We start from the raw sequence: 23,309 nt of genomic DNA on the forward strand, positions 1-23,309 counted from the left end.
AGAAATGTCTATTCAAGTCCTTGTTCCATTTTTAAATCACGTTGTTTAGTTTTGTTGTTGTTGTTGTTGGTGGTGGTGGTGAATTATAGGAGTATTTATATATTCTGGATACATCAGATAGATAATTTGCAAATATTTTCTCCCATTCTATGGGTTGACTTTTCACTTTGTTCTTTAAAGCACAAAATATTTTAAATTGGGTGAAGTCCAATTTACTTAATTTTTTTCTTTTGTTGCTTCTGCTTTTAGTGTAATATCCAAAAAAATATTGCCAAATCCAACTGTGTGGGGTTATCTAGTTTCCCTAACACTGTTAAAAAAACTGTTCTTGACCAATTAAATGGTCTTGGTGTGCTTATAAAAAATTATTTGACCATATATGAAGGATTTGTTTCTGCTCTCTATTCTGCTCCATTTGTCTACATGTCTGTTTTTAAGTCAGTTACCATCCTGTTTTGATTACTGTGGCTTTATAGTAAAATTTAAAATCAGGAAGTTGGACTTTGTTCTTCCTTTTTAAGTTTGCTTTGGCTATCAGAAATCATTTGAGATACCATATAACTTTTAGAATGGATTTTTCTCTATTTCTGTAAAATACGTTGTTAGTATTTTTATAAGGATGGGATTTAATATGTAGACTACTTTGGTAATATTGACATCTTAACAATTTAAATCTTCCATTCCATGAACACAGGATGTCTTTCCATTAATATGTGTCTTCTTTAATTTCCTTCCAGAACGTTTTGTAGATTTCAGCATACAAGTCTTTTACCTCTTGATTAAGTTTATTCCTAAGTATTTTATTCTGTTTAATACTAGTGCAAATCACATTTTAAAAATAAATTTCCTTTTTGGATTGTAGTGTGTAGAAATGCAACTGACTTTTTTGTGTTGATTTTGTATCCAACAACTTTGATGAATTCATTTATTAGTTCTAAAAGTTTTGCTTGTTTCTTTTATTTATTTATTTATTTATTTATTTTTATTAAATTTATTGGGGTGACAATTGTTAGTAAAATTACATAGATTTCAGGTGTACAATTCTGTATTACATCATCTATAAATCCCATTGTGTGTTCATCACCCAGAGTCAGTTCTCCTTCCATCACCATATATTCGATCCCCCTTACCCTCATCTCCCACCCCCCACCCCCCACCCCCCTTACCCTCTGGCAACCACCAAACCATTGTCTGTGTCTATGAGTTTCTGTTTCTCATTTGTTTGTCTTGTTCTTTTGTTGCTTTTGGTTTATATTAACCCTCATACACTGTTGGTGGGAATGCAGACTGGTGCAGCCGTTATGGAAGGCGGTGTGGAGGTTCCTCAAAAAATTACGAATAGAATTGCCATATGACCCAGCAATCCCTCTCCTGGGTATCTACCCAAAAAATCTGAAAACATTTAGAATTGGGCTATTTCTACCCACTGTGCCACATCATGTTGCAGAGAGGGTTGAGAAAGAGCAAGTGAAAAAAAAAAAAGAGCAAGTGAAAATCTGTGGAATTTCCTACCATATTGAATATGGCTTCTTCTTGACTTACCATTCACTTGGTTGCTGCTGACATTTGACTCAAATATTCTGGTCTGTCATTTTTCTCTAAATTGAATTTTATTTGGTATTACCTGTGCCCTTCTCTTTATCATTAATATAAATAACAGAGAGGTGCTTGCATTACCAATTGTATATGTGTAAATAACCATTACACAGGAAAAAGAGTCCATAATGGTTCACAAATAGATGTCCCAATTGTGTCAAAAGGAAACAATTCCCTTATGCTATGTGGGAAAAAAATGCAACCATGTAGATTTCTCTCTTTATACCCATTGCTTCTCTCATAATAGAAAATGCTGCCTCTTCAAGGTTACGCATATTTTTATAAACTTAAGAACAATTCTGGGTAAGTTTTAACTATTCTAGATACTCATAGTTATTAAGTAGATTTCAAGTCTACAGTGCACTTTGCTTTCTCTGTCCTCTATAAATGCCACACAGTCCAGATTCTGCTGCTATAGTCATCCTAACTTGGGTTGTCTTCTCCTCATGTAAATGCTGCTTATCCTTATAGTCCCATATCAAATTCCATTGCATTATAAAATTTATCTTTGAATATACCAACTTACACTGCTTCCTCTCTTCTTTGGATTCTTCTTACAGACAGTTACAACACTGGGACATTTAGTTACTTAAGAGATTGGAGCAAGAACCCTTTGGGAAGGTGGTACAGATACTATTGTGATTCAGTGCTTATTTCCCAAGTAAAAAACTAGCAAATTTTTGACCCAACTCATGGCTGTACTAAAGGGCAGCTATACTACATGGCCCTGTAGAGGGCAGAAAAATAAAACTGGGGGGATCGAGTAGAAAGGGGAGGCCTTAGGAAGTGTCCACAGAGGGGAGCTTTGGGAAGGAAGAATGAAGGAAGATCCAGCACTGAACACTTGCCCAATCATAGTTTTACCAGGGACTCCATTCTTCCCATAAGCAATATTTTCATCTCAGATTTCTACTTTTATATTGTTTTAATTTCGTGTACCTGGCAGATGAAATCAGATCTTCTTGGCTGTATGAAGATGAACTCATCATTCTGTGTATGAAGTAATGTGTTGGTTCAGTAATAACATTTAGTTCTTCTTTCTGGAAAATTGAAAACCAAGTCTTACATAGTATAGAGTTTGATGTGTACTTTCTCATCTTATTGACATATTCTGTACTCTACAATATAATGAAAAAAAAGTTTTTAGAAATTACCTTAAAGATGGATAAACCCTATACTTCTAATTAAAATGTCTCTTTCCAATATAATTCTGTGGAAATGGCTCAATGAATATGATCTATATTATAATATTGGAGTTTGAATAGATTTGAAAGATAAACCTATCATAACGAAGAATGTAGTTTTCCATTTCTGTACTTTACTGATATTTTTAATCACATCTTACTGAGTTCAAAAATAAAAAGAACAGATATAATTCTGATCAATTCTGAAACTTGTCTGGTCAATCATCATAAGCTGTACTCTGATCTATTTGTTGGGAAGTCATTTGCAGTTTAATGGCCATACTTTATATGAAAATACTATTATTTTGATGTCTGCTATAATCTCAGGAAAAAAGCTTTTATTAGATTATGGTTCATATAATACATTTTGATAATGTAATTCTATAATGTTTCATTTTTCTTTAATTATTATTACATAAGTTTCAGGTATAAAACATTGTAATTTGACATTTGTATACACTAAAATGTGATCATCCTCAAAAGTCTATTTACTATCCATCACCATATAATTGACCCCCTTCCTCCCTTTACCCACCGCTCTCCCCTACCCCTTTCCCTCTGGTAATCACTGATCTCTTCTCTGAATCAAGGAGTTGGTTTTTGTTATATTTTATTTTTCCATTTATTTTTTTATTTCTACATAGAGTAAAATTATATGGTATTTTTATTTCTCTTTCTGACATTTCACTTAGCATTACACCCTTAAGATCAATCCATTTTGTCACAAATGGCAAGATTTAATTATTTTTTATGGCTGAGTATTATTCCATTTATATATAACCACAACTTCTATGTCCATTCATTCATTGATAGACACTTAGGTTGTTTCCATATCTTAACTATTGTAAATAATGCCGAATGAATATAGGGGTGCATACGAGTATATCTTTTTGAATTAGTGTTTTCATATTCTTCAGATATATACCCAGAAGTGGAATAGCTGGATCATGTGGTAGTTCTATTCTTAATAATTTGAGAAACCATATTGTTTTCCATAGTGGCAGCTCTGATTTACAGTCCCATCAACAGGTACAGGGGTTCCCTTTTTTCCACATCCTCTCCAACACTTATTTCCTATCTTTTGATAATAGCTATTCTAACAGGTATGTGGCTTTGATTTGCATTACTCTAATAATTAGTGATCGCAACATCTTTTCATGTGCCTGTTGGCCATCTGTACATCTTCTTTGGGAAAATGTTTATCCCGATCCTCAGCTCATTTTTAAAATTGGGTTGTTTGCTTTTGTTTTTGAGTTGTATGGGTTCTTTATATATTTTTGGATATTAAACCCTCATCAAATGTATGATTTGCAAATAACTTCTTCCATTCAATAGGTTGTCTTTTTCTTCTAGTGATGGTTTCCTTCACTGTGAAGAAGCTTTCTAGTTTGATATAGAAAACTTTCTAGTTTACTTTTTGCTATTTGTTTACTTTTGCTTTTATTTTTATTTTGTTTCCCTTGTGTTTGGAGTCAGAGCTACAAAAATATTAAGACCAATATCAAGGTGCTTGCTGCCTGTTTTCTTTCTTTTTTTTTTTTAAGTTATGGACGAGTGGTGTTTTTTTTGTTTTTTTGTTTTTACTTTTAAAAAAAAATTTATTGGGGAGACAATTGTTAGTAAAATTACATAGATTTCAGGTGTACAATTCTGTATTGCATCATCTATAAATTGCCTGTTTTCTTCTAGGAATTTTATTGTTTCAGGTCTTGCATTCAAGTCTTTAATCCATTTCATATTAATTTTGTGTATGGTGAAAGATAGTGGTCTAGTTTCATTCTTTTGCATGTGGCTGCCCAATTTTCCCAGCAGCTTTTACTGAAGAGACTGTCCTTTCCCCTGTATAAGTCTTGGCCTCTTTGTCATAAATTTATTGCTCACACATGTGGGTTTATTTCTGTGCTCTCAATTCTGTTCTGTTGGTCTTTGCATCTGTTTTTGTGCCAATGCCATACTGTTTCAATTACTATTACTTTGTAGTATAGCTTAAAATCAGGGAGCATGATACCTCTACCTTTGTTCTTTCTCAAGACTGCTTTGGCCATTTGGATCTTTTGTGGTTCCATGCAAATTTTAAAATAACTTGTTACAGTTTTGTGAAATATGTCATTGGAATTTTGGTAAGGATTGCACTGAATCCATAGATTACTTTGGGTGGTGTTGACATTTTAACAATATGAATTCTTCCAATTCATGAGCACAGAATACTTTCCATTTTTTTGTGTCTTCAATTTCTTTGAATAGCATGTTATAATTTTCATTGCATAGGTCTTTCATCTCCTTGGTTAAATTTATTCTTAGAATATTTTGTACTTTTGAATACATGGGCTTGCTTACTTCATTTCTCTGACAGTTGTTATTAGTGTATAGAAATTCCACAGATTTCTGTATATTGTAATTTTTTATCCTGTGACTTTACTGAATTCATTTATTCTAACAGTTTTTTGTTGTTGTTGTTTGTTTTTTGCTGGAGTCTAGTGTTTTTTGCATGTAGTATCATACCAACTGCAAATAGTGACACTTTTACATCTTCCTTTCTAATTTGGGTGCGTTTTATTTCTTTTTATTGCCTAATTGTTATGGCTAGTACTTCCAATAAATACTATGTTGAATAAATGAGGCCAGTGGGCATCCTTGTCTTATTCCTGTTCTTTGAGGAAAAGCTTTCAGCTTGACACTGTTAACTATGATGTTTGCTGTGGGTTTGTCCTCTATGGCCTTTATTTTGTTCCCTCTATACCCATTTTGTTGAGAATTATCATAATACATGGATGTTGCACTATTGCAGATGCTTTTTCTGCATCAGTTGAATAATCACATGAGCTTAGATTACCCTTCACTATGTTCATGTGATGTATCATGTTGATTTGCAGATGTTGAACCTTCCTTGTCTCACTGAAATAAATCCCACTTGATTGTGATGTATAATCCTTTCCAAGTATTGTTGAATTTAGTATGCTAATATTTTGTTGAGGATTTTTACATCTACATTTATCCAGGATATTGGCCTGTAACTTACTTTTTTATGGTATATTGTCTGGTTTTGGTATCAGGGTGATTCTGACCTTGAAAAATGTGTTTGGAAGCATTTCCTGCTCTTCAGTTCTTTTGGGAAGATTTTGAAAAGGATAAGTATTAATTACTTCTTGAATTTTTGAAAGCATTAACCAGTGAGGTCATCTGGTCCTGGACTTTTATTTTCTTGGGAGGTTTTGATTACTGATTCAATCTTTTTACTAATAATTGATCTATTCAGGTTTTCTATTTTTCCATGATTTAGTGTTACAAGGTTGTATGTTTCTAGTTATTTATCCATTTCTTCCAAGTTGTTCAATTTGTTGGTGTATAATATCTGTAGTAGTTTCTTGTGATGCTTTATATTTCTGTGGTATCATTTGTAACTTCTCTTTCATTTCTGATTTTATTTGAGACCTTTTTTTCTTGGTTAGTCTAGCTAAAGTTTGTCAATTTTATCTTTTCAAAGAATAAGCTCTTAGTTTCACTGGCCTTTTCTATTGCCTTTTTAGTTTTTATTTCATTTATTTCTGCTCTGATCTTTATCATTTCCTTCCTTCTACTAACTTCTGGCTTCATTTGTTCTTTTTCTAGTTAATGTAGGTGTAAATTTAGATTGAGATTTTTCTCCTTTCTTGAGGTAGGTCTGTGTTGCTATGAACTTCCTTCTTAGTACTGCTTTTGGTACATGCCATAAATTTTGGTATGTTGTATTTCTGTTTTCATTTGTTTCAAGGTATTTTTTTTTGCCCCTTTGATTTTCTTGATGAGCCATTGGTTGTTTAATCATCACGTTTTTGTGTGTGTTTTTTTCTAGTTTTTCCTTGTTAATTCATTTCTAGTTTCGTACATTTGTGGTCAGAAAAGATGATTGATATGATTTCAATCTTCTTGAATTTATTGAGACTTGTTTCATGGCCTAACATGTGATTTGTCCTGGAGAATGTACCTTGTGCACTTGGGGAGAATGCGTATTTTGTTGCTTTTGGATTGATATTCTCTATCACGTATCTATCTATCTATCTACCTATCCATCTGTCATCTAGCTATCTATCTATTATCTATCTCTCTACCTATCTATCTATCATCTATCTATCATCTATCTATCTATCTATCTGTCTGTCTGTCTGTCTGTCTGTCTGTCTGTCTGTCTAGTTCACCTGTGATGACTTAGTGATGATGAACTTTAGCTTTTGCTTTTCTGGAAAACTCTTGATTGCTCCGTCAGTTCTGAATGATAACCTTAGCAGATCAGATAGAAAATTCTTGGTTGGAAATTTTTTCTTTTTAGCACTTGGAATATGTTTTGATATTACCTTCTGCTCCGTAAAGTTTCTGCTAATAAATCTGCTATCCTTATGGGGTTTTCCTTCTGTGTATTAAGTTGTTTTTCTTTTGCTGCTTTTGAGATTCTCTTTTTATCTTCATTTATCATTTTAATCATAATGTGTCTTCATATGTTTCTCTTTGGATTCATCTTATTTGGTCTTCCTAGACCTGGATGTCTATTTTCTTTCCCAGATTAGGGAAGTTTTCAGCCATTATTTCTTCAAATATTTTTTATTTTAAACCCAGACAATCTGATTTGTATGTATCTCTTTACTTCCTCCTACCTTGTCCCACTTTCTGGTCACAAAAGGGCTGGAATATATTAAGATATATATATAAATAATGGGCTTTCATTTCTCTTACATAGTTTCTCATTGGGCTCTAAATAATATAGGTCTCTTATTTGCTTTCCCTCAGTTGAGTTTTATGGTTTTTCTGTTAATTATTTTTCTTATCCTATAAATATTACCAGGTTTAGGAGAAGACTGGAACCATTTTAGTATTCTGTTCTTCCTAATTAAGGTACATTTTTGGACAGAATTTCTGAAGATCTCTATTCTTTCCATAGGTACCTAATCATTGACAGTCATGTTTCTCACTCACCTTATGTGATAGCCTTTTCTCCCAAGAGTCTGTTACAGGTGTGATTGTTGAACAGGTGGCCATGTCAAGCTCAGCAACCGCTTTTTTAACTTCTTTCTCCTTAGGTTCTTTTATATGATTTGAAGTTGCTTCTATACTTTCAATAATTGTACTGGATGTGGTCTGACAGCATTTGCTTAGTGACAAAAACTTTTTCAGACTCTTTGTGCTTGTTGTTGGCTTGGGAGAAACATCTGTGTTTTCTATTGGCTTTGTGGTTGCTTTCACTTGATCTGTCAAGCATTCTGGTACAACCTCTCCTAGAACAACTTCATCTTCCTCAAACATTAGTCCTTCGTCTATGTTACTTTGTGATTCTTCTTCAATATCGTGAGCTACTAATCGGATGATAAGATCTTTTTTGCTCTGAACATCTTTTAAAAGCTCCACCTTCATGATGTCAGGTTTTCTTACATTCTGAAATGAATTTCTGCAAACAACCTGGAATTGAAGGTACGATGAATGTTAAAAACAAATGCCTCAATTACTTTTCCTATGGTTATTTTAATATATATCTATGTTAATGTGATTTGTAGTTTTAATTTAAGTATTACCTCCCTATGCAATTTACTTGTATATTAGCAATATTTTAAGAAGAAAAAGAAACAAATGAAAATTATAAGAAATATTTGGTGTCTCATAATTTTCATTTGTTTCTTTTCCTTCTTAAAATATTGCTAACATACAAGTAAATCGCATAGGAAGGTAATATCCACCCAATAAACTGTAATTTAAAAACAAAGAAATATTTGGTGTCTATCATTTCTTTTACACTATTTTACATAGTAATTCACCATAACTTACTTCAAAGTATAGAAGATCTAACATGGGCCTTTTCTTTCCTAAACTTTATAGTTTGTTGCATCAGAATTTACTTCTTTTTCCCATTTACTTCTAAAGTTTTGTGACAGAAGTAAACAAAATAATTTATTTTTTTCTGAAATTCTAGATAATGAATCATAGAGAAACCTATTTTTTTCATTAAAAAATCAAGCTATCATCTAATCTTGATTTTTAAAGGATGAATAACCAAAATTGTGAAGTTCTTTGACTCTTTAATCACTATCCTTCCATTCCTGATCCATTGGACATATTTTTCAAAAAACTCTTCAAAACATAAATCTTCACTTTTTTCCCTCACATACCTAATCAAATTTCACTTTCCATTTTCAATTTCTAAAGACAGATCAAAGAAAACTATAACTAAATAACAATTTCCCCACTTTTGTAGTTGTTGATGATGCCACAGTACCTCCAAATTAATTTGATTTAATAAGCATAGACCTCAACATGCCTTTTAAATATTGAAAGCCAGTTTCCAGATAATGGTACCCTAATAGAATATTTTTTGTGGAAACAAAATATAGAAACTGCCTCTTTAAAACATTAAAATACAATCGGTTTTGATTTTCTTTGATTTTTTGATGCATGGTTTAGAAAATCCAAAGCCATTCTTTATGGCTTTGGAATGTTTTATTAAGTGTGGTTTTAATAGTGTATATGCTTAGTGTATTGGGAATTTTCTGTACCTCAAAATGAAAAAATAAACCCCTGAGGTGGAGTGAACAAGTATCTGGGTTCTCTGATCTAACCTACTACTGTTTTGTCTCTTCTCTGTCCCTATGCTGGAGAAAGACAACATTGGTACCCAATTTGGTAAAAAGCACATGTCTTAACAGAGTTCTTCCTCTGTGTCTGCTTCTTTGTTTTTGTTTGTTTGTTTGTTTTTGTATGGCTTTTCTTCCTCTTAAGAGAACAGGGGTAATTGTTTGGTTTAAATGTTACCTTCCTGCTTTTTGTGGTCTATAAACGACTTAAAGAAAGAGAGCTAGTAACTAACAGTAAGATTTGTGACAGATAATTCTACAGGTAATTAAAAACTGATTTTGAGTAATTTTTTCTATAGTCTGTTCACAGAAACTTTATTCCCAGGGGATTACTTATATATGAATGAAGACTACCAAGCAATATGTTAATGCAATGATGAGAATGCATATGGAAGAGGAAATTTTTGAGCTGGAAAAGGACTGGACCGTCAACATTTTGGACAAAGGATATGAAATTATGCCTCATGCCATTATAATCGCAGTATTTGGGTATGAAAGCATAAGCACTGATGAACATATCCACCAGCCCTGAGGCTTAGTTCAGTGGGCTGTAGGACAGTGCATGAGAAAATTCACTTCCAATCTATGCTCTAGGGAGAATGGCCCTAGTTTTCTCATTGTCCAGGCCACAGATTATATAACCCTATACACACACTTAGTCCTCTTAGGAGTGAACACCATCGGTACAAAGGGCTTTGGTAAAAGTCAAAATGTGTAGTGGATCAGCATAATTTCATTGTCCAGACAGTTCTTTTGTCCTCAGTTGTGTAGTTTCCTTATAACAAGGACATCATTTTGGCATTTTAAATTCCCCATTAGTTTAATATATTTAGGGCCTGAAAGCTGCAGGGCAGAGCTAGTTCTATAGAAAGAGGAAATGGGTTCATAAAAATGGCAGTATTAGGGCTGCTGGATCTAGACCAAAGATAGAACAGGAAAGGAACAGGGTACTTCTTGCGAGTATAGAATAAACTTCTTGTGAGTATAGAATAGAGTATAGAGAAAGGCTAATATTAAGTGAAATAATAAGAAGTATAATCTAAGGGTTTGTAGTCTAATGTCTCTTGATAAATGTTGCTAAAAGTAGAAAGAGGACTACTGGTGTGTAGCCTTAAGTTTATGAAATTAAAACTGCTTTAAGTAATTTTTTAAATTTTATGTATCCTGATATTCTAATTGGACCTTCAGATATTCACAACAAAGAACTGTAGGAACTGGAGGAAATTGTGTTTCTTCTGAATTTTCAAATGAAGATTATAGTTTCAGTCAGCCTTGTTTAACTGTTAAGTCTGTGTCCCTGTATTCCCATTCTACTAAAACAAACAAACAAACAAACAGTTTAAACTGATTGTCTTAGGAACACTAGCCTGAGACCTCTAGAATGAGCCACAGCGCTAATATGGCAAGTCCTAGTAAATCGTATGACTATATGATGAACCAGGTAATTCTCCTATTGGGATGGGCAATAGCAACAAAAAATTAATTCCAAAATACTTATTTGAAGAAGAGAATCACAGAACAAGTATGTCTCATGATTCACCTGTGTTTCTGCCGCTGGTTTTGCACTTACCTCTAAGGGTTTTACATCTAGTCGTCCCATCGTATTCAACGATGTCCGTCTTTCTTTCTTCATCTTTCCTACATTAGATGTGTCTGATGAGGAGTAACTTTTCCCACTTATTGACGCTCTTCTCACTTCTGCGATGCTGTGTCCAGTTTTTCTTAAACACTCCATCTTAAGTTCCTCAAGAGGTTGAGTTTTTATAGAAATCACTGCTAAATGTTCTGAAATAATGTCTGGGTCTACTTTGATTGGCTCATTCCCAACATGTGGAACTATTTTAATTGGCATTTCTCCAACTAAATCTTGATCTGACTCTTCTTTCTCTCTGTCAGGGATCATTTGAACAGCATGCTCTTGTGCCTTTTGAACAATTCTATCAAGGTCTAGATCTCTAAAGAGATCAACATTTGAATACTTTGAGTCATCTGTATCTAACGGAAAACTTGAAACTCCATTAATAATTAAACTAGCCACTTTTTTAGGGAAGACTCTATTTGTACCTTTTATATCATAATAAAGGTCTTCATGGGTTCCTGATTGTTGCAGTACATTACTATAAACAGAATCAATAACCTGAGAAATCATTTCTATACTTTCTGGATTTAAAAACTGTTCTTCGGGATCAGTAGCAACAAGACTAATATTACTTTTGCATATTTCAGCTGTCACAGATTTTGTCAGTTGAGATGCAATTTTATTTAACTCAGGTTTTGGTAAGCTTTTTCCATCTTTGCTTGAGGCATTTGGTAACTGTACTAGTTTAGCCAAGAACAAGGCCAATGCTTCCTCCAAAAATATGGCATCTAACATAGAATGTTTTTTGGATGAAAACTTTTTCGGGGGCTTAAATTCATCAACAATTTTGACCACTTTTTCTATAATTTTGACAGCTTCCAGAACTAATTCTGAACTTGATACTTCTTCCTCTACTTGAGGTTTAAATTCAGAATTGGAAAGTTCCTTCACCATTAAAAAACCTATTATATCAGAGAGGACATTGCTCTTACCCATTAAATCTTTGAATATACAAGTATGTGAGCCAGAGTGCTTTAAAACACTGGTGTAAACAGAATTAACTACTTTATCAATGCTTTCATTATCCGCTAAAGTTATAGCAGTCAATTTCTTGGCTGGCGGTATCAGTTTAATTTTACTTCTGGAGATAAATTCTTGTATTGAATTTAATATTTTTGAGGTTATTTTTTGCATTTCAGTTTCTAGAGAATTGGTTCTTTCTTTATCCACTTTTGCAAACATAGATAAAAGCTTTGATAAAAATTTCACAGCAGTTTCTTCTATTATGTTATAAGGCAGTAGATGGGCACGTGATGGTTGAGGCTGGGGAGCACTGATAGTTTGGATAACATCTTTAAGAATATTTTCAACAACACTGTCAACTTCTGCACACTGATGTGGAGTTAGCGCTCCAGAAAAATAGTTCTGTAACTGATTGCCAGCCACCTCTCGGAGAACTAAGTCCACTATGGTTTTTGAAACGATTACACATCCGCTGGCTACACAATTTTGTATAACCTCTTGTGTTCCAAACTGTGAAAAGAGATTATTATAAATAGAATGAGCCACTAATTGAATAATTTCACCATCATTGGGATGTAAGCATTCCACATACTGAATAATCAAATCTTTATTTTTGGAGAGCTCTGTTGTGACTGTACTTAATAACTTCATTTGAAGGAAATCCAGCTCTGTGAGCCACTTACCTTCAGCTGTTTCTGCTTTGTTTTTGGATAATGTTGAGAAAATTTTGGATAAAAGAGCAGAAATCACATTCTCTAAAAACTCATGAGGCAGCATAATAGTATATGGTGATGATGTTTGACATTCTTTGCTGGCTGCTTGAGCCACCTTTTGGACCTTTATAACAACATCCTTAGATTCCAGAGGCAAACATGCTGAAGCTGGAACCTCATCAGAAAATAGCAAATTAAGCTGATGTTGAAAAATTTCATTTATCACTGCACTAGTTAGTCTTCTTGCTAAATTTTCCCCATTACTCTTGATGTTCTTAAAAATGGAGTCTTGAGATCTATATTCCTTCAAAATATTGCATAGAGAGGAGTGAACAACTTTGTTAACCAATGTTTTATCGATTGCTGGTATTTTATCTAAGAAAGGTATATTATTTAGAGAAGGTTTTTTAGTCACTTTATGCATATGTGGCATTTTATCCACAGTTATTTTCTTAATGCTAGGGGATGCTTCATCTGTAGTTGATTCTTTATGCTTGGGAGGTATGTTAGGAATTGATGACTCTTTATCTACAGATGGAAAAAACTGATTTTCCTTATCTGGCCTAAATACCTTAATTTGAGCCTTTGAAAACTCCTTTAACAGTGAATCAGTAAGTTTCATAGCTGTGTCATAGAGTTCAGCTTGATTTTTGTCATCACTTACATTTTGGTATATATCATATGTTTGTGTTTTTGGTGAGGTAGAGAAGATTAATTTGTTAACCATTTCAGTGATAACATCTTCTAAAAATTTAGCAGGAAAAATTCCAGGTTTACTTTTTGGTGGGTAATGAGGATGGTACGGTTTACTAGGTTCAGTTTTAATCCCCTTAGCTTTAACTTTCTCTGTCTCTCGTTTTTCCTCTCTTTCTCTCTGTTTCTCTCTTTTATTCTCTCGCTCTCTCTCTCTTTCTTTTTCTGTCTCTTTTTCTTCTTTCTTCTCTTTGGCAGGGAGATTTTTGTTAATTGAGAGGGATGGATACTTTGTTGTAACAGACTTTGCAAAATCCTTACCAACCTCTTGAATTACATGATATGCTGTATCACTTGAGGGACTTTGGAGATTTGAATAAGCTGATGATTCTTGAGAATAACCTAAGATATTGTCATAAATATTTTCAGTGATATTTTGAACATGTTCATAATCTGGGTATTGTTCATTTATATCTACTAGAGGTGGAGGTTCTTTTCTCTCCTCAATGTTTGGCTTTTGAGTTACTCTTTTCTCAGTTTTCTCTGTTGTGGTCCCTGTATTTCTCACTTTGGATGTCAAAAAGGATAATTGAATGGGATTGTCTTCTTTTTTAAATGAATTTTCTCTTGTTTTGTCAATCTTCTCCTCATTGTTTATTTCAAAGTCTGGTCCAGGTATTTCTTCTTCATCTTCTGCATTATCAGTAGCTACTGGAATTTGTGTGTGTAACTCAGACTTTAACCCCCCATCATAAAACTCAGACTTTAATCCCCCATCATAAAACGCAACTTTGCTTCTTGGATATGCAGGCTTTGTGGGTGGTTTGCTAATTCTTTTGTATTCAAAACAAGTCTTTTCTTTTGTAAACCAATCCTCAGGATTCTGTTTTTGTGATTTTGCTTTTTCTTCTTTAAAAGATGAATCAAGCACATTTTCCACAATTTTGTCTATTTGTTCATTATCATCTTCAGAATAAAGAACCATGCCAGGAACATTAATAGGTGGAAATGGTTTTCTAGACCTAGAACCACTGGGTAACCTATTGCCAGTTATTCTGTACTTTCCTTCAGGGTCAGAAGAATTACTCAGTCTAGAGCGTCTACATTTTTTACCATCTGCCTTCAATGAGTCCTGGTGCAGCTGAGTGAAGATATCGAGTAGCTGAAGGAGCACTACTGTTTCCTCAGAGGCAGTCAGCCTCTCACTGTTAAGTTCAGTTTGTATGTACCCTAGTGTAGCACTGATTGCTTCCTCTATATAGCCAACCAGAGAGGACTGTGAACAAATATTTGATACTAAGTTTTGTAGTTCTTTAAAAGTTAAATTGGCTTCATCAGTTTCAAGACTACATTTCTTTTTGTCAGCTTTTTTAAGGAACGTACATGTTTGGTTTGTCATATGTTGCTGATAGGAAAGTTTAGTTGGATCTCCGAGATGAGGAAGTTCATCTTGCTTACAACGTGCAAGAGTCATAAACTGTTGTAAGATGGCATGGACCATATCCTCTGTAATATCACACATGGGTTTCATAGGGTAAGGCCGTGGAGCCTCTAAACGTTTTCCATTTGGTGGAGTGAGATATTCTCCACTGGGTGTTAAGCTTGGTTTTATGTCAACTGACAAATCTTCTGGTAAAAACATCTCAAAACATTTTTTCTCAACTGCAGACTGCAGCTTCTCAAGCATATTTTCCACAATCTCTGAAGCAACTGAGGAGATATCAGCATTAGAGAGCACGCCTGTTTTTTCAGGCTCGCTTTGATCAACAAACACTTCAGCAGTAACAGAAGAGATACATGGAATGGCCCGTGTTAAGTCAGACGTTATTTCTTCAAAAATTCTTTCTAAAATTAATTCAGTTTGTGCTTTTAAGTGACATTTAAAATTAACAAAAATATTCTTTAAATTCTTTATTTCACTCATGGCTTTTGCTTTTTGATCAGAAAATTCTACACTCTGTAAGCCATCTGTTTCAGTGGTAGCATCCTTAGATTTTTTTGTGCCTGTTTCAAATGATGCTAAAAGGTAGCTATCAGATTTACAACTTCTTTGCTTAGGGTATGCATATATCATGCTGGTTTCATTCTTTTTGAGTCCAGATGTTATAGATTGTTCTTTTATGTGGTATGTTTTTCCAACTGCTCTTCCCACATGTGCAGAAGGTGGTTTTAAAGGTGAGGTTGGTCGCCTCACTGATCTGTCAACTGCAAACGCACAGGGCTCTCTCTGAAATGTTTGAGTTGTTGCAGATGCATAGCTTCTATATGTAAACTCTTCACTGCGTGTGCTACAGAAACTTGAACTATCTGAAGAGAGGACAGACTCATCAGACACTGTGTATGCATTATTTTGCAACCTTTCTTCATACTTTGTGATGGCTGGATATAATGTACTGGTCACTGTAGCCACAACCCAGGTCATTATATTCTGAATTATACTATTCAGTTCTTCAGGCGTTACCTAGGAAGGAGGCAAACAGGAATGAAAAAAATCCTATCAGAACTCACTCTATTCTGGGACAGAGGGTAACATTTATTTATTTATTTTTATATCAAATGATGCAAGGCTGGATACCATCATGGTTATGAAGAGAACATAGTAAAGAATCTATTTTGAATTTCAGATTAACTTCAAGTTGGTTTATTTTTTTAATACAATAAAATAATTTTATATAAGTTCCCATTTGATTCACATTCCCTTAGAAGTTTTTTTTTCCTACCTCTCCGCTCCCCCCCACCCCCGCAACATTTATTGCTGAGCTACGTGACTTTTTGATTAAAAAAAAAATCACTAAATTGCTGTATAGGATCATAACATGCAAGGGTTTTGGCAAGAAGAAACATTGTCTGTGACCCAGCAAAATTATTTTAAAAATACTACAGATTATTTCTACCAGAATATTTCTCAAAACAGATGTGGTGAAAATATTTGGGTGCTTTGAGAGGCATGTGTCTAGCTAAGATGTAAGTATGGAAAATAAGCCATCTCTGTTCCCCATTCCCTGGCACAGGGATGAGCCTATGATCTGTATATACGGAAATGACTACAGCTAATTTTTAAGAATTATTTGATAGGCAATAAAATAATTAATGCACTGCAGAGATTGAATGGCTTTGTATCCAACAAAAGAGTATCTGTACAAACTGTCTTACGGAGGCTGAGAAAAGATGATGCAGTGAAGGAACCATTTAGTTTAGATAGAAAATAAGGGCAAAGCTAGAACCGGGTCTTAAAGAGTCAGGAGCTGAGCAAGAGTGGGGAAGTTGGAAAATTCCTCATTTTGAGCTGGAAATAAATTTGGATGACCATTTCCTTAGTGGTTAATGATATTGTCACAGATTAAACTGGAACAAGAGTTGACACTGAATGCATCTGTAAAATTCTATATACCGCTCCTTACTTACTGAAAATCTTTTTGGGGCTCGCAAAAATCCTTATGCCTGTAATAAACTAGTAGTCTGTTTTTCAATTGGTACTCTTGAGACATAAAGGCTGTAGACAATAACTGGCAGCAAAGCCTGCAAGGCTGGTATGTAGGTAGCAGGGTACACAATAGGATTCTTGTAATGGGCTGTTCACATCCCAAACGTTGTCTTATGTTTGCATGACATTATTCATGTTTTGGGCCAACATACAAAAAAAATTAACACTTATGTAGCATACTGTCTCCTGACACATTTGAGAGTGTTTGGGGGCACCCCAGGAAAAGTTGTTTTATTGTGCTCTAATCGCCAAATCTCCTAAAGATACTGTCTCACTTATTGCACAATTGCACAACATATTACGTATGTATAATACTTGTCTTATATAATCACATGCTTAATCAAATATTTTAAAAATAAAACCTAAGTTTTAACAGAGACGACACTTGTTCTAATCTACTATAACATATATAAACTAAGACCTTCAATATATATTACTTTTCTTATACTCAGATAATAAGTGACAGACCTACATTGTTATTCTCTGGCTAGGTGCAAGAAACTGTTTCCAATCTTGATATGTGAAAAAGATATTCCTAAAGTTTTCTACATAGTGAAATATGGTATATAGAACCTAGTTTTCACTTGCTTTCCATTATAAAATTAAACTGGGAAATACTCTCTTGAATCAAAGCTTTTGTATTTGCTACATATTCTATGAATTGAGCAGATGTCCACGTGAAAAAGTACGTCAGAATATGTGTTGTCCTCCAATCCCTTTCTCTTTCCTGGCTGGTCTGACTACATCCAAATTTGGGACTTACAACTATGCCCTCTTATCTATCTGTTCCAAGTCTCAGCTCATAGGTGACCAGGTACCTTTTTATGTGACCTTTTTGGGTGACCAGGTCCCTTCCTATGAAAATGGCTAGGGACAGCCCTAGGCATTTCAGCTCACCAACCAAGTCTGCAAAGCTGTATCACTTAATGGCTTCCCGTGACACAAAGGGTTTGTGGTAATCTCATGCTGTTCTTATGATGGCGAGGCCCCGAATACCTCCTCCTCCTTCTGTCCCCATAAGACCCCTTCCTGACAGGCCAACATTATCTTTTGATTAGAACTTTAGACCACTGAGAAATCTAAGAATGAAGTTAAACATTAAAAAAGAAAAAAAAAAAAAAGGCGGGGAGCAAAGAGAGAGGGACTGACTAATATAAATAGATGATTACTCATTATTTGTTTCAGAGATTTTTTTTTCTATTATTACACATTAGAAAGCATCTTTAATATGCTGCTTTGTGCTGGTTTTTATGATACATACTTTTTTTTGCAAGCAATTTTGTAGAAGATTCTGTTGTCTGTAAAGTCAAGAAAGGTTGATTATTTAGTTATTATTTAGGATCAAGAATTTATGTAATTTTTCCAAAATTTCTGATCTTTGACTATCTTTTCTCTATATAGTTGAGAGTTTTTCTACAGAAATTCAAAAGGAAGAATTGACTTTATTTTTGTTCAATCCCGCCGACACCGCCCATTTCTCTTCCTCCTTCTGTACTGACCCACATACTTTATACTCAAAGGAGGAGAATTGTAGCTAATGCATAAAATATTTATCTATCTGAAAATTCTATTGACCAACCTTATTTATGCCTGCTTTGTGGGTCTCTGAGGAAAGACAGAATTGGAGGAGAGTGTGGGCTAGTCTTTTCTGTCTTCCAAAAGACATGAGGTAGCAAGGCATCTGACTGGAGATTTCTGATAATCCTTCACTTACTTCAAATTCCATAGACCCACCCACATTCTCATCAAAAAGTAGGAAGGGAATATGTGGAGGATTATTCAATAACTATGGTTAAAAACATAGGTTTCTAGCCATATTCAATTTCAATTGATATGTAGCCCTATTCTATCATGTGTTCTATTTAGAATTATCATCACAACTAATAATATAAAAACATAGTTTTCTGAATTGTAACAAATAAAAGAAAAATTCAAGAATGAAAATTATAGATAACAAAACAAATAGTGAGATATGATCTAAGACTGTAGTTCTGGTTTATTTTCACATGTTTCAGACATATGATAATTACTTTTCATATATTTCCACATAAGCACTTTGTTTATCTTCTTCCTGTGTTCTTAAAAGAAAATTGACTCTTTCATTGTTTTAGGCCTGTACTTTACATTATGAAATTTGATTTTCCCAAACCCTAAAATTATGACAAATGTCAAGGCTGAGAATTATATCCTTCATCTTGGCAGAAAAAGAAAACCTCACTGGTTTCAGCTCAGAAATTGGGCTTGATAGCAACAGTCCGTAATTAGATTAGTATCTTTTCGCAATATGGAACCTGGAGCATGACAACTGATGTCGGTGACATGTTCACGATCTTTGACTCATTTATTTTTTTCAGTATATGGTTTCTTAGGTTAACCCAAGCATAGTTTTCTTCTTTCAGATCCTGCAAACTATCTCCCATATTCATTTTTCTATTTTCTTCACATTATACTGTAGGCCCCAAATTGAACTCAAGGAGTCAGTCCACTGTATTGATGGAAACCTGTCCCCAACAGGCTTTCTGCCCCAAAGACATGCCTATAGATCCAAACAAAGAGCAAAGACATAAGAATAAAATTAACCAAATGACTGAGAAAGCTTCAATGAAGACCACTAAAAAACAACTGTAATAAACAGATAAAGAATGTCAGTAGAAATGACAGAGTAAGGAGTTCTGAAAAATTTACTCCTCCATAAAAGTAATGGGTAAACTGGAAAAAAAATTGTTTTTCATAATTTTATAGCAAATGTTTTCATAATAATTTTTTATAGTTTCAGAACTCTGAAAATTAACTACAGGCCTTCAGCATTCCAGAAAAGCATTTATTCAAGAAAAATGGCTGATCTAGGTATGAGCAGTGAGTTTTGTGTTGTTTTGGACTTTCAGTATTTCCAAACCCTTTCTCCAGCAACACGGTGTCCTTGAAAAACAACACCTCACCATCCCAGGAGCATATCAGTATATTGGGGTGGCTGCCTAATATCTACAAGCTACGATAGTAGGTTCTCATTACATGTTTGATAAATAAATTCCCATTTAAAGTGTTTTGGACCAGGATTATTCTTTAGTTGAACATAATGTCTTCTGCAGGTGACTACTAGATTTCTAAAACTGGTTCCTAGTTTCTTGCCTTTGAAATTTTTTTATATATTGCTGCCACAGTTACCCATCATATATGCTAACTGGACCATAACATCCATCTCCAAACCATGTCAGTAAATGACAATTTATTAGTCACCCAGTAAATAAATTTTGAATTTCTATTTTTTTAAATTTATTGGGGTGACAATTGTTCGTAAACTTACATAGTTTTCACTTGTACAATTCTGTATTACATCATCTATAAATCACATTGTGTGTTCACCACCCAGAGTCAGTTCTCCTTCCATCACCATACATTTGACCCCTTTACCCTCATCTCCCACTACCCACCCACCTTACCCTCTGGTAACAACTAAACTATTGTCTGTGTCTATGAGTTTTTGTTTCTCACTTGTTTGTCTTGTTCTTTTGTTGTTTTAAGTTTATACACCAAATATCAGTGAAATCATATGATTCTCTGCTTTTTCTGTCTGACTTATTTCACTTAGCATTATACTCTCAAGATCCTTCCATGTTGTCACAAATGTTCCTATGTCATCTTTTCTTACTGCTGAATATATTCCATTGTGTATATATATCACAACTTCTTTATCCATTCATATATCGAAGGACATTTTGGTTGTTTCCATGTCTTCGCCACCGTAAACAAAGCTGTAATGAACATTGGAGCACACATGTCTTTATGTATAAATGTTTTCAGATTTTTTGGGTAGATACCCAGGAGAGGGACTGCTGGGTCATATGGTAATTCAATTCGTAATTTTTTGAGGAACCTCCACAATGCCTTCCATAACGGCTGCACCAGTCTGCATTCCCACCAACAGTGTATGAGGGTTCCTTTTTCTCCACAGCCTCTCCAACACTTGTTACTATTTGTCTTGTTGATGATAGCCATTCTGACTGGGGTGAGGTGATATCTCATTATGGTTTTTATTTGCATTTCTCTGATGATTAGTGATGTTGAGCATTTTTTCATATGTCTATTTGCCATTTGTATGTCCTCTTTGGAGAAATGTCTCTTCAGGTCGTCTGCCCATTTTTCAATTGGGTTGTTTGTTTTTTTGTTGTTGAGTTTCATGAGTTCCTTGTATATTTTGGATATTAGAACCTTATCGGAGACATTGTTTGCAAAAATCTTCTCCCATTCAGTTGATTGCCTCTTTATTGTGTCGGTGGTTTCTTTTGCTGTGCAGAAGCTTTTAAGTTTCATATAGTCCCATTCGTTTATTTCAGCTTTCACTTCCATTGCCTTTGGAGTCAAATTAATAAAATGCTCTTTGAACCCAAGGTCCATAAATTTAGTACCATTGTTTTCTTCTATGCAGTTTATTGTGTCAGGTCTTATGCTTAAGTCTTTGATCCATTTTGAATTAATTTTGGTACATGTGACAGATAGCAGTCCAGTTTCATTCTTTTGCACGTGGCTATCCAATTCTCCCAGCACCATTTACTGAAGAGGCTGTCTTTCCCCCATTGTATGTTTTTAGCATCTTTGTCAAAAATTATCTGTCCATATTTGTGTGGTTTTATTTCTGGGTTCTCAATTCTATTCAATTGGTCTATGTGTCTGTTTTTCTGCCAATACCATGCTGTTTTGATTATTGTAGCCCTGTAGTACAAGCTAAAGTCAGGGAGTGTGATACCTCCAATATTGTTCTTTTTTCTTAAGATTGCTTTGGCTATTCGGGGTCTTTTGTGGTTCCAAACAACTCTGCTGATATTTTGTTCTATTTCTTTAAAAAATGCCATTGGGATTTTGATGGGGATTGCATTAAATCTGTACATTGCTTTGGGTAATATGGCCATTTTAACTATGTTGATTCTTCCAATCCATGAGCACGGAATGTCTTTCCATTTCTTTGTGTCTTCTTCATTTCTTTCAAACATGTCTTATAGTTTTCAGCATATAGGTCCTTCACATCCTTGGTTAAATTTATTCCTAGGTATTTTATTCTTTAGCTGCAATTGCAAAAGGAATTGTTTTTGTATTTCTTTTTCTGAGATTTCATTGTTAGTATATAGGAATGCAGTGGACTTTTGTTCTTTGATTTTGTAGCCAGCAACTTTACTGTATCCGTTGATTGTTTCTAATAGCTTTTTGGTGGAGTATTTAGGGTTTTCTATATATAGCATCATGTCATCTGCAAAGAGTGATCATTTAACTTCTTCATTCCCAATTTGGATGCCTTTTATTTCTTTCTCTTGCCTGATTGCTCTGGCAAGGACTTCCAACACTATGTTGAAAAGCAGAGGTTGTAGGGGACAGCCCTGTCGTGTTCCTGAACGTAGAGCAAAGGGCTTCAGTTTTTCTCCATTAATTATGAGATTAGCTAAGGGCTTGTCATATATGGCCTTTATAATGTTCAGGTATTTTCCTTCTAAACCTATTTTATTAAGTGTTTTAATCATAAATGGATGTTGTATCTTGTCAAATGCTTTTTCTGCATCAATTGATATAAGCATATGATTTTTGTCCTTTATTCTGTTTATGTGATGTATCACATTGATGGATTTGCGTATGTTGAAACATCCTTGTGCCCCGGGGATGAACCCCACTTGGTCGTGATGAATAATCTTTTTAATGCATTGTTGTATTCGATTTGCTAGAATTTTGTTGAGGATTTTTGCATCTCTATTCATCAGAGTTATTGGTCTTTAGTTTTCTTTCTTTGCGTTGTCCTACCAGGGTTTGGTATCAGGGTAATGTTGGCCTCATAAAATGAGTTAGGGAGTACTGTGTCTTCTTCAATTTTTTGGAAGAGTTTGAGCAGGATTGGTATTAGATCCTCTGAAGGTTTGGTAGAATTCACTAGTGAAGCCATCTGGTACCGGACTTTTGCTTTTGGGAAGGTTTTGGATGACTGATTCAATTTTGTTACTGGTGATCGGTCTGTTTAGATTTTCCAGTTATTCATGGTTCAGCCTAGGAATGCTATATGTTTCTAAGAACTTGTCCATTTCTTCCAGGGTATTGAATTTGCTGGCATATAGTCCTTCATAGTATTCTTGGATGAACCTTTGTATTACTGTGGTGTCTGTGACAACTTCCCCTTTTTCATTTCTGATTTTGTTAATTAGTGTCTTCTCTCTTTTATGTTAGTCTAGCCAAGAGTTTGTCAATTTTGTTAATCTTTTCAAAGAACCAGCTCTTTATCACATTAATTTTTTCTATTATCTTTTTGTTCTCTATTTCATTTAGTTCTGCTCTGATTTTTGTTATTTCCTTTCTTCTGCTGATCTTGGGTTTCACTTGTTCTTCTTTTTCTAGTTCTTTAAGGTGTAACATGAGGTTATTTATTTGGGATTTTTTTTGTTTCTTGAGATAGGCGTGAATGAGATAAAT

At 34.3% G+C, this 23,309-nt stretch overlaps 1 protein-coding gene across 12 annotated transcripts in view; it reads right to left on the reverse strand.

Moving 5' to 3' along the window:
* LOC109439476 (fibrous sheath-interacting protein 2-like) overlaps positions 1–23,309 on the reverse strand; it is a 162,118-nt gene that overhangs the window by 28,467 nt on the left and 110,342 nt on the right. For 11 of the 12 annotated variants that reach the window (XR_016022329.1, XM_088800767.1, XM_088800770.1 and 8 more), the window contains 4 exons: positions 18,127–18,163; positions 10,944–15,842; positions 7,728–8,207; positions 2,536–2,636 (listed from right to left, as the gene is read on the reverse strand). Coding sequence is in view for 11 of the 12 variants with exons in the window: in XM_088800767.1 (XP_088656893.1) it covers positions 2,536–2,636; positions 7,728–8,207; positions 10,944–15,842; positions 18,127–18,163 (5,517 nt within the window). In the remaining variant the exon portion in view is untranslated. The remainder of the gene's footprint in view (positions 1–2,535; positions 2,637–7,727; positions 8,208–10,943; positions 15,843–18,126; positions 18,164–23,309) is intronic. The other variant, XM_088800773.1, reaches the window with a different exon arrangement.

The sequence above is a fragment of the Rhinolophus sinicus genome, chromosome 9 (genome assembly GCF_057876585.1).
Source record: "Rhinolophus sinicus isolate RSI-liver-muscle chromosome 9, RSI-T2T, whole genome shotgun sequence".
In the NCBI taxonomy this organism is placed as follows: Eukaryota; Metazoa; Chordata; class Mammalia; order Chiroptera; family Rhinolophidae; genus Rhinolophus; species Rhinolophus sinicus.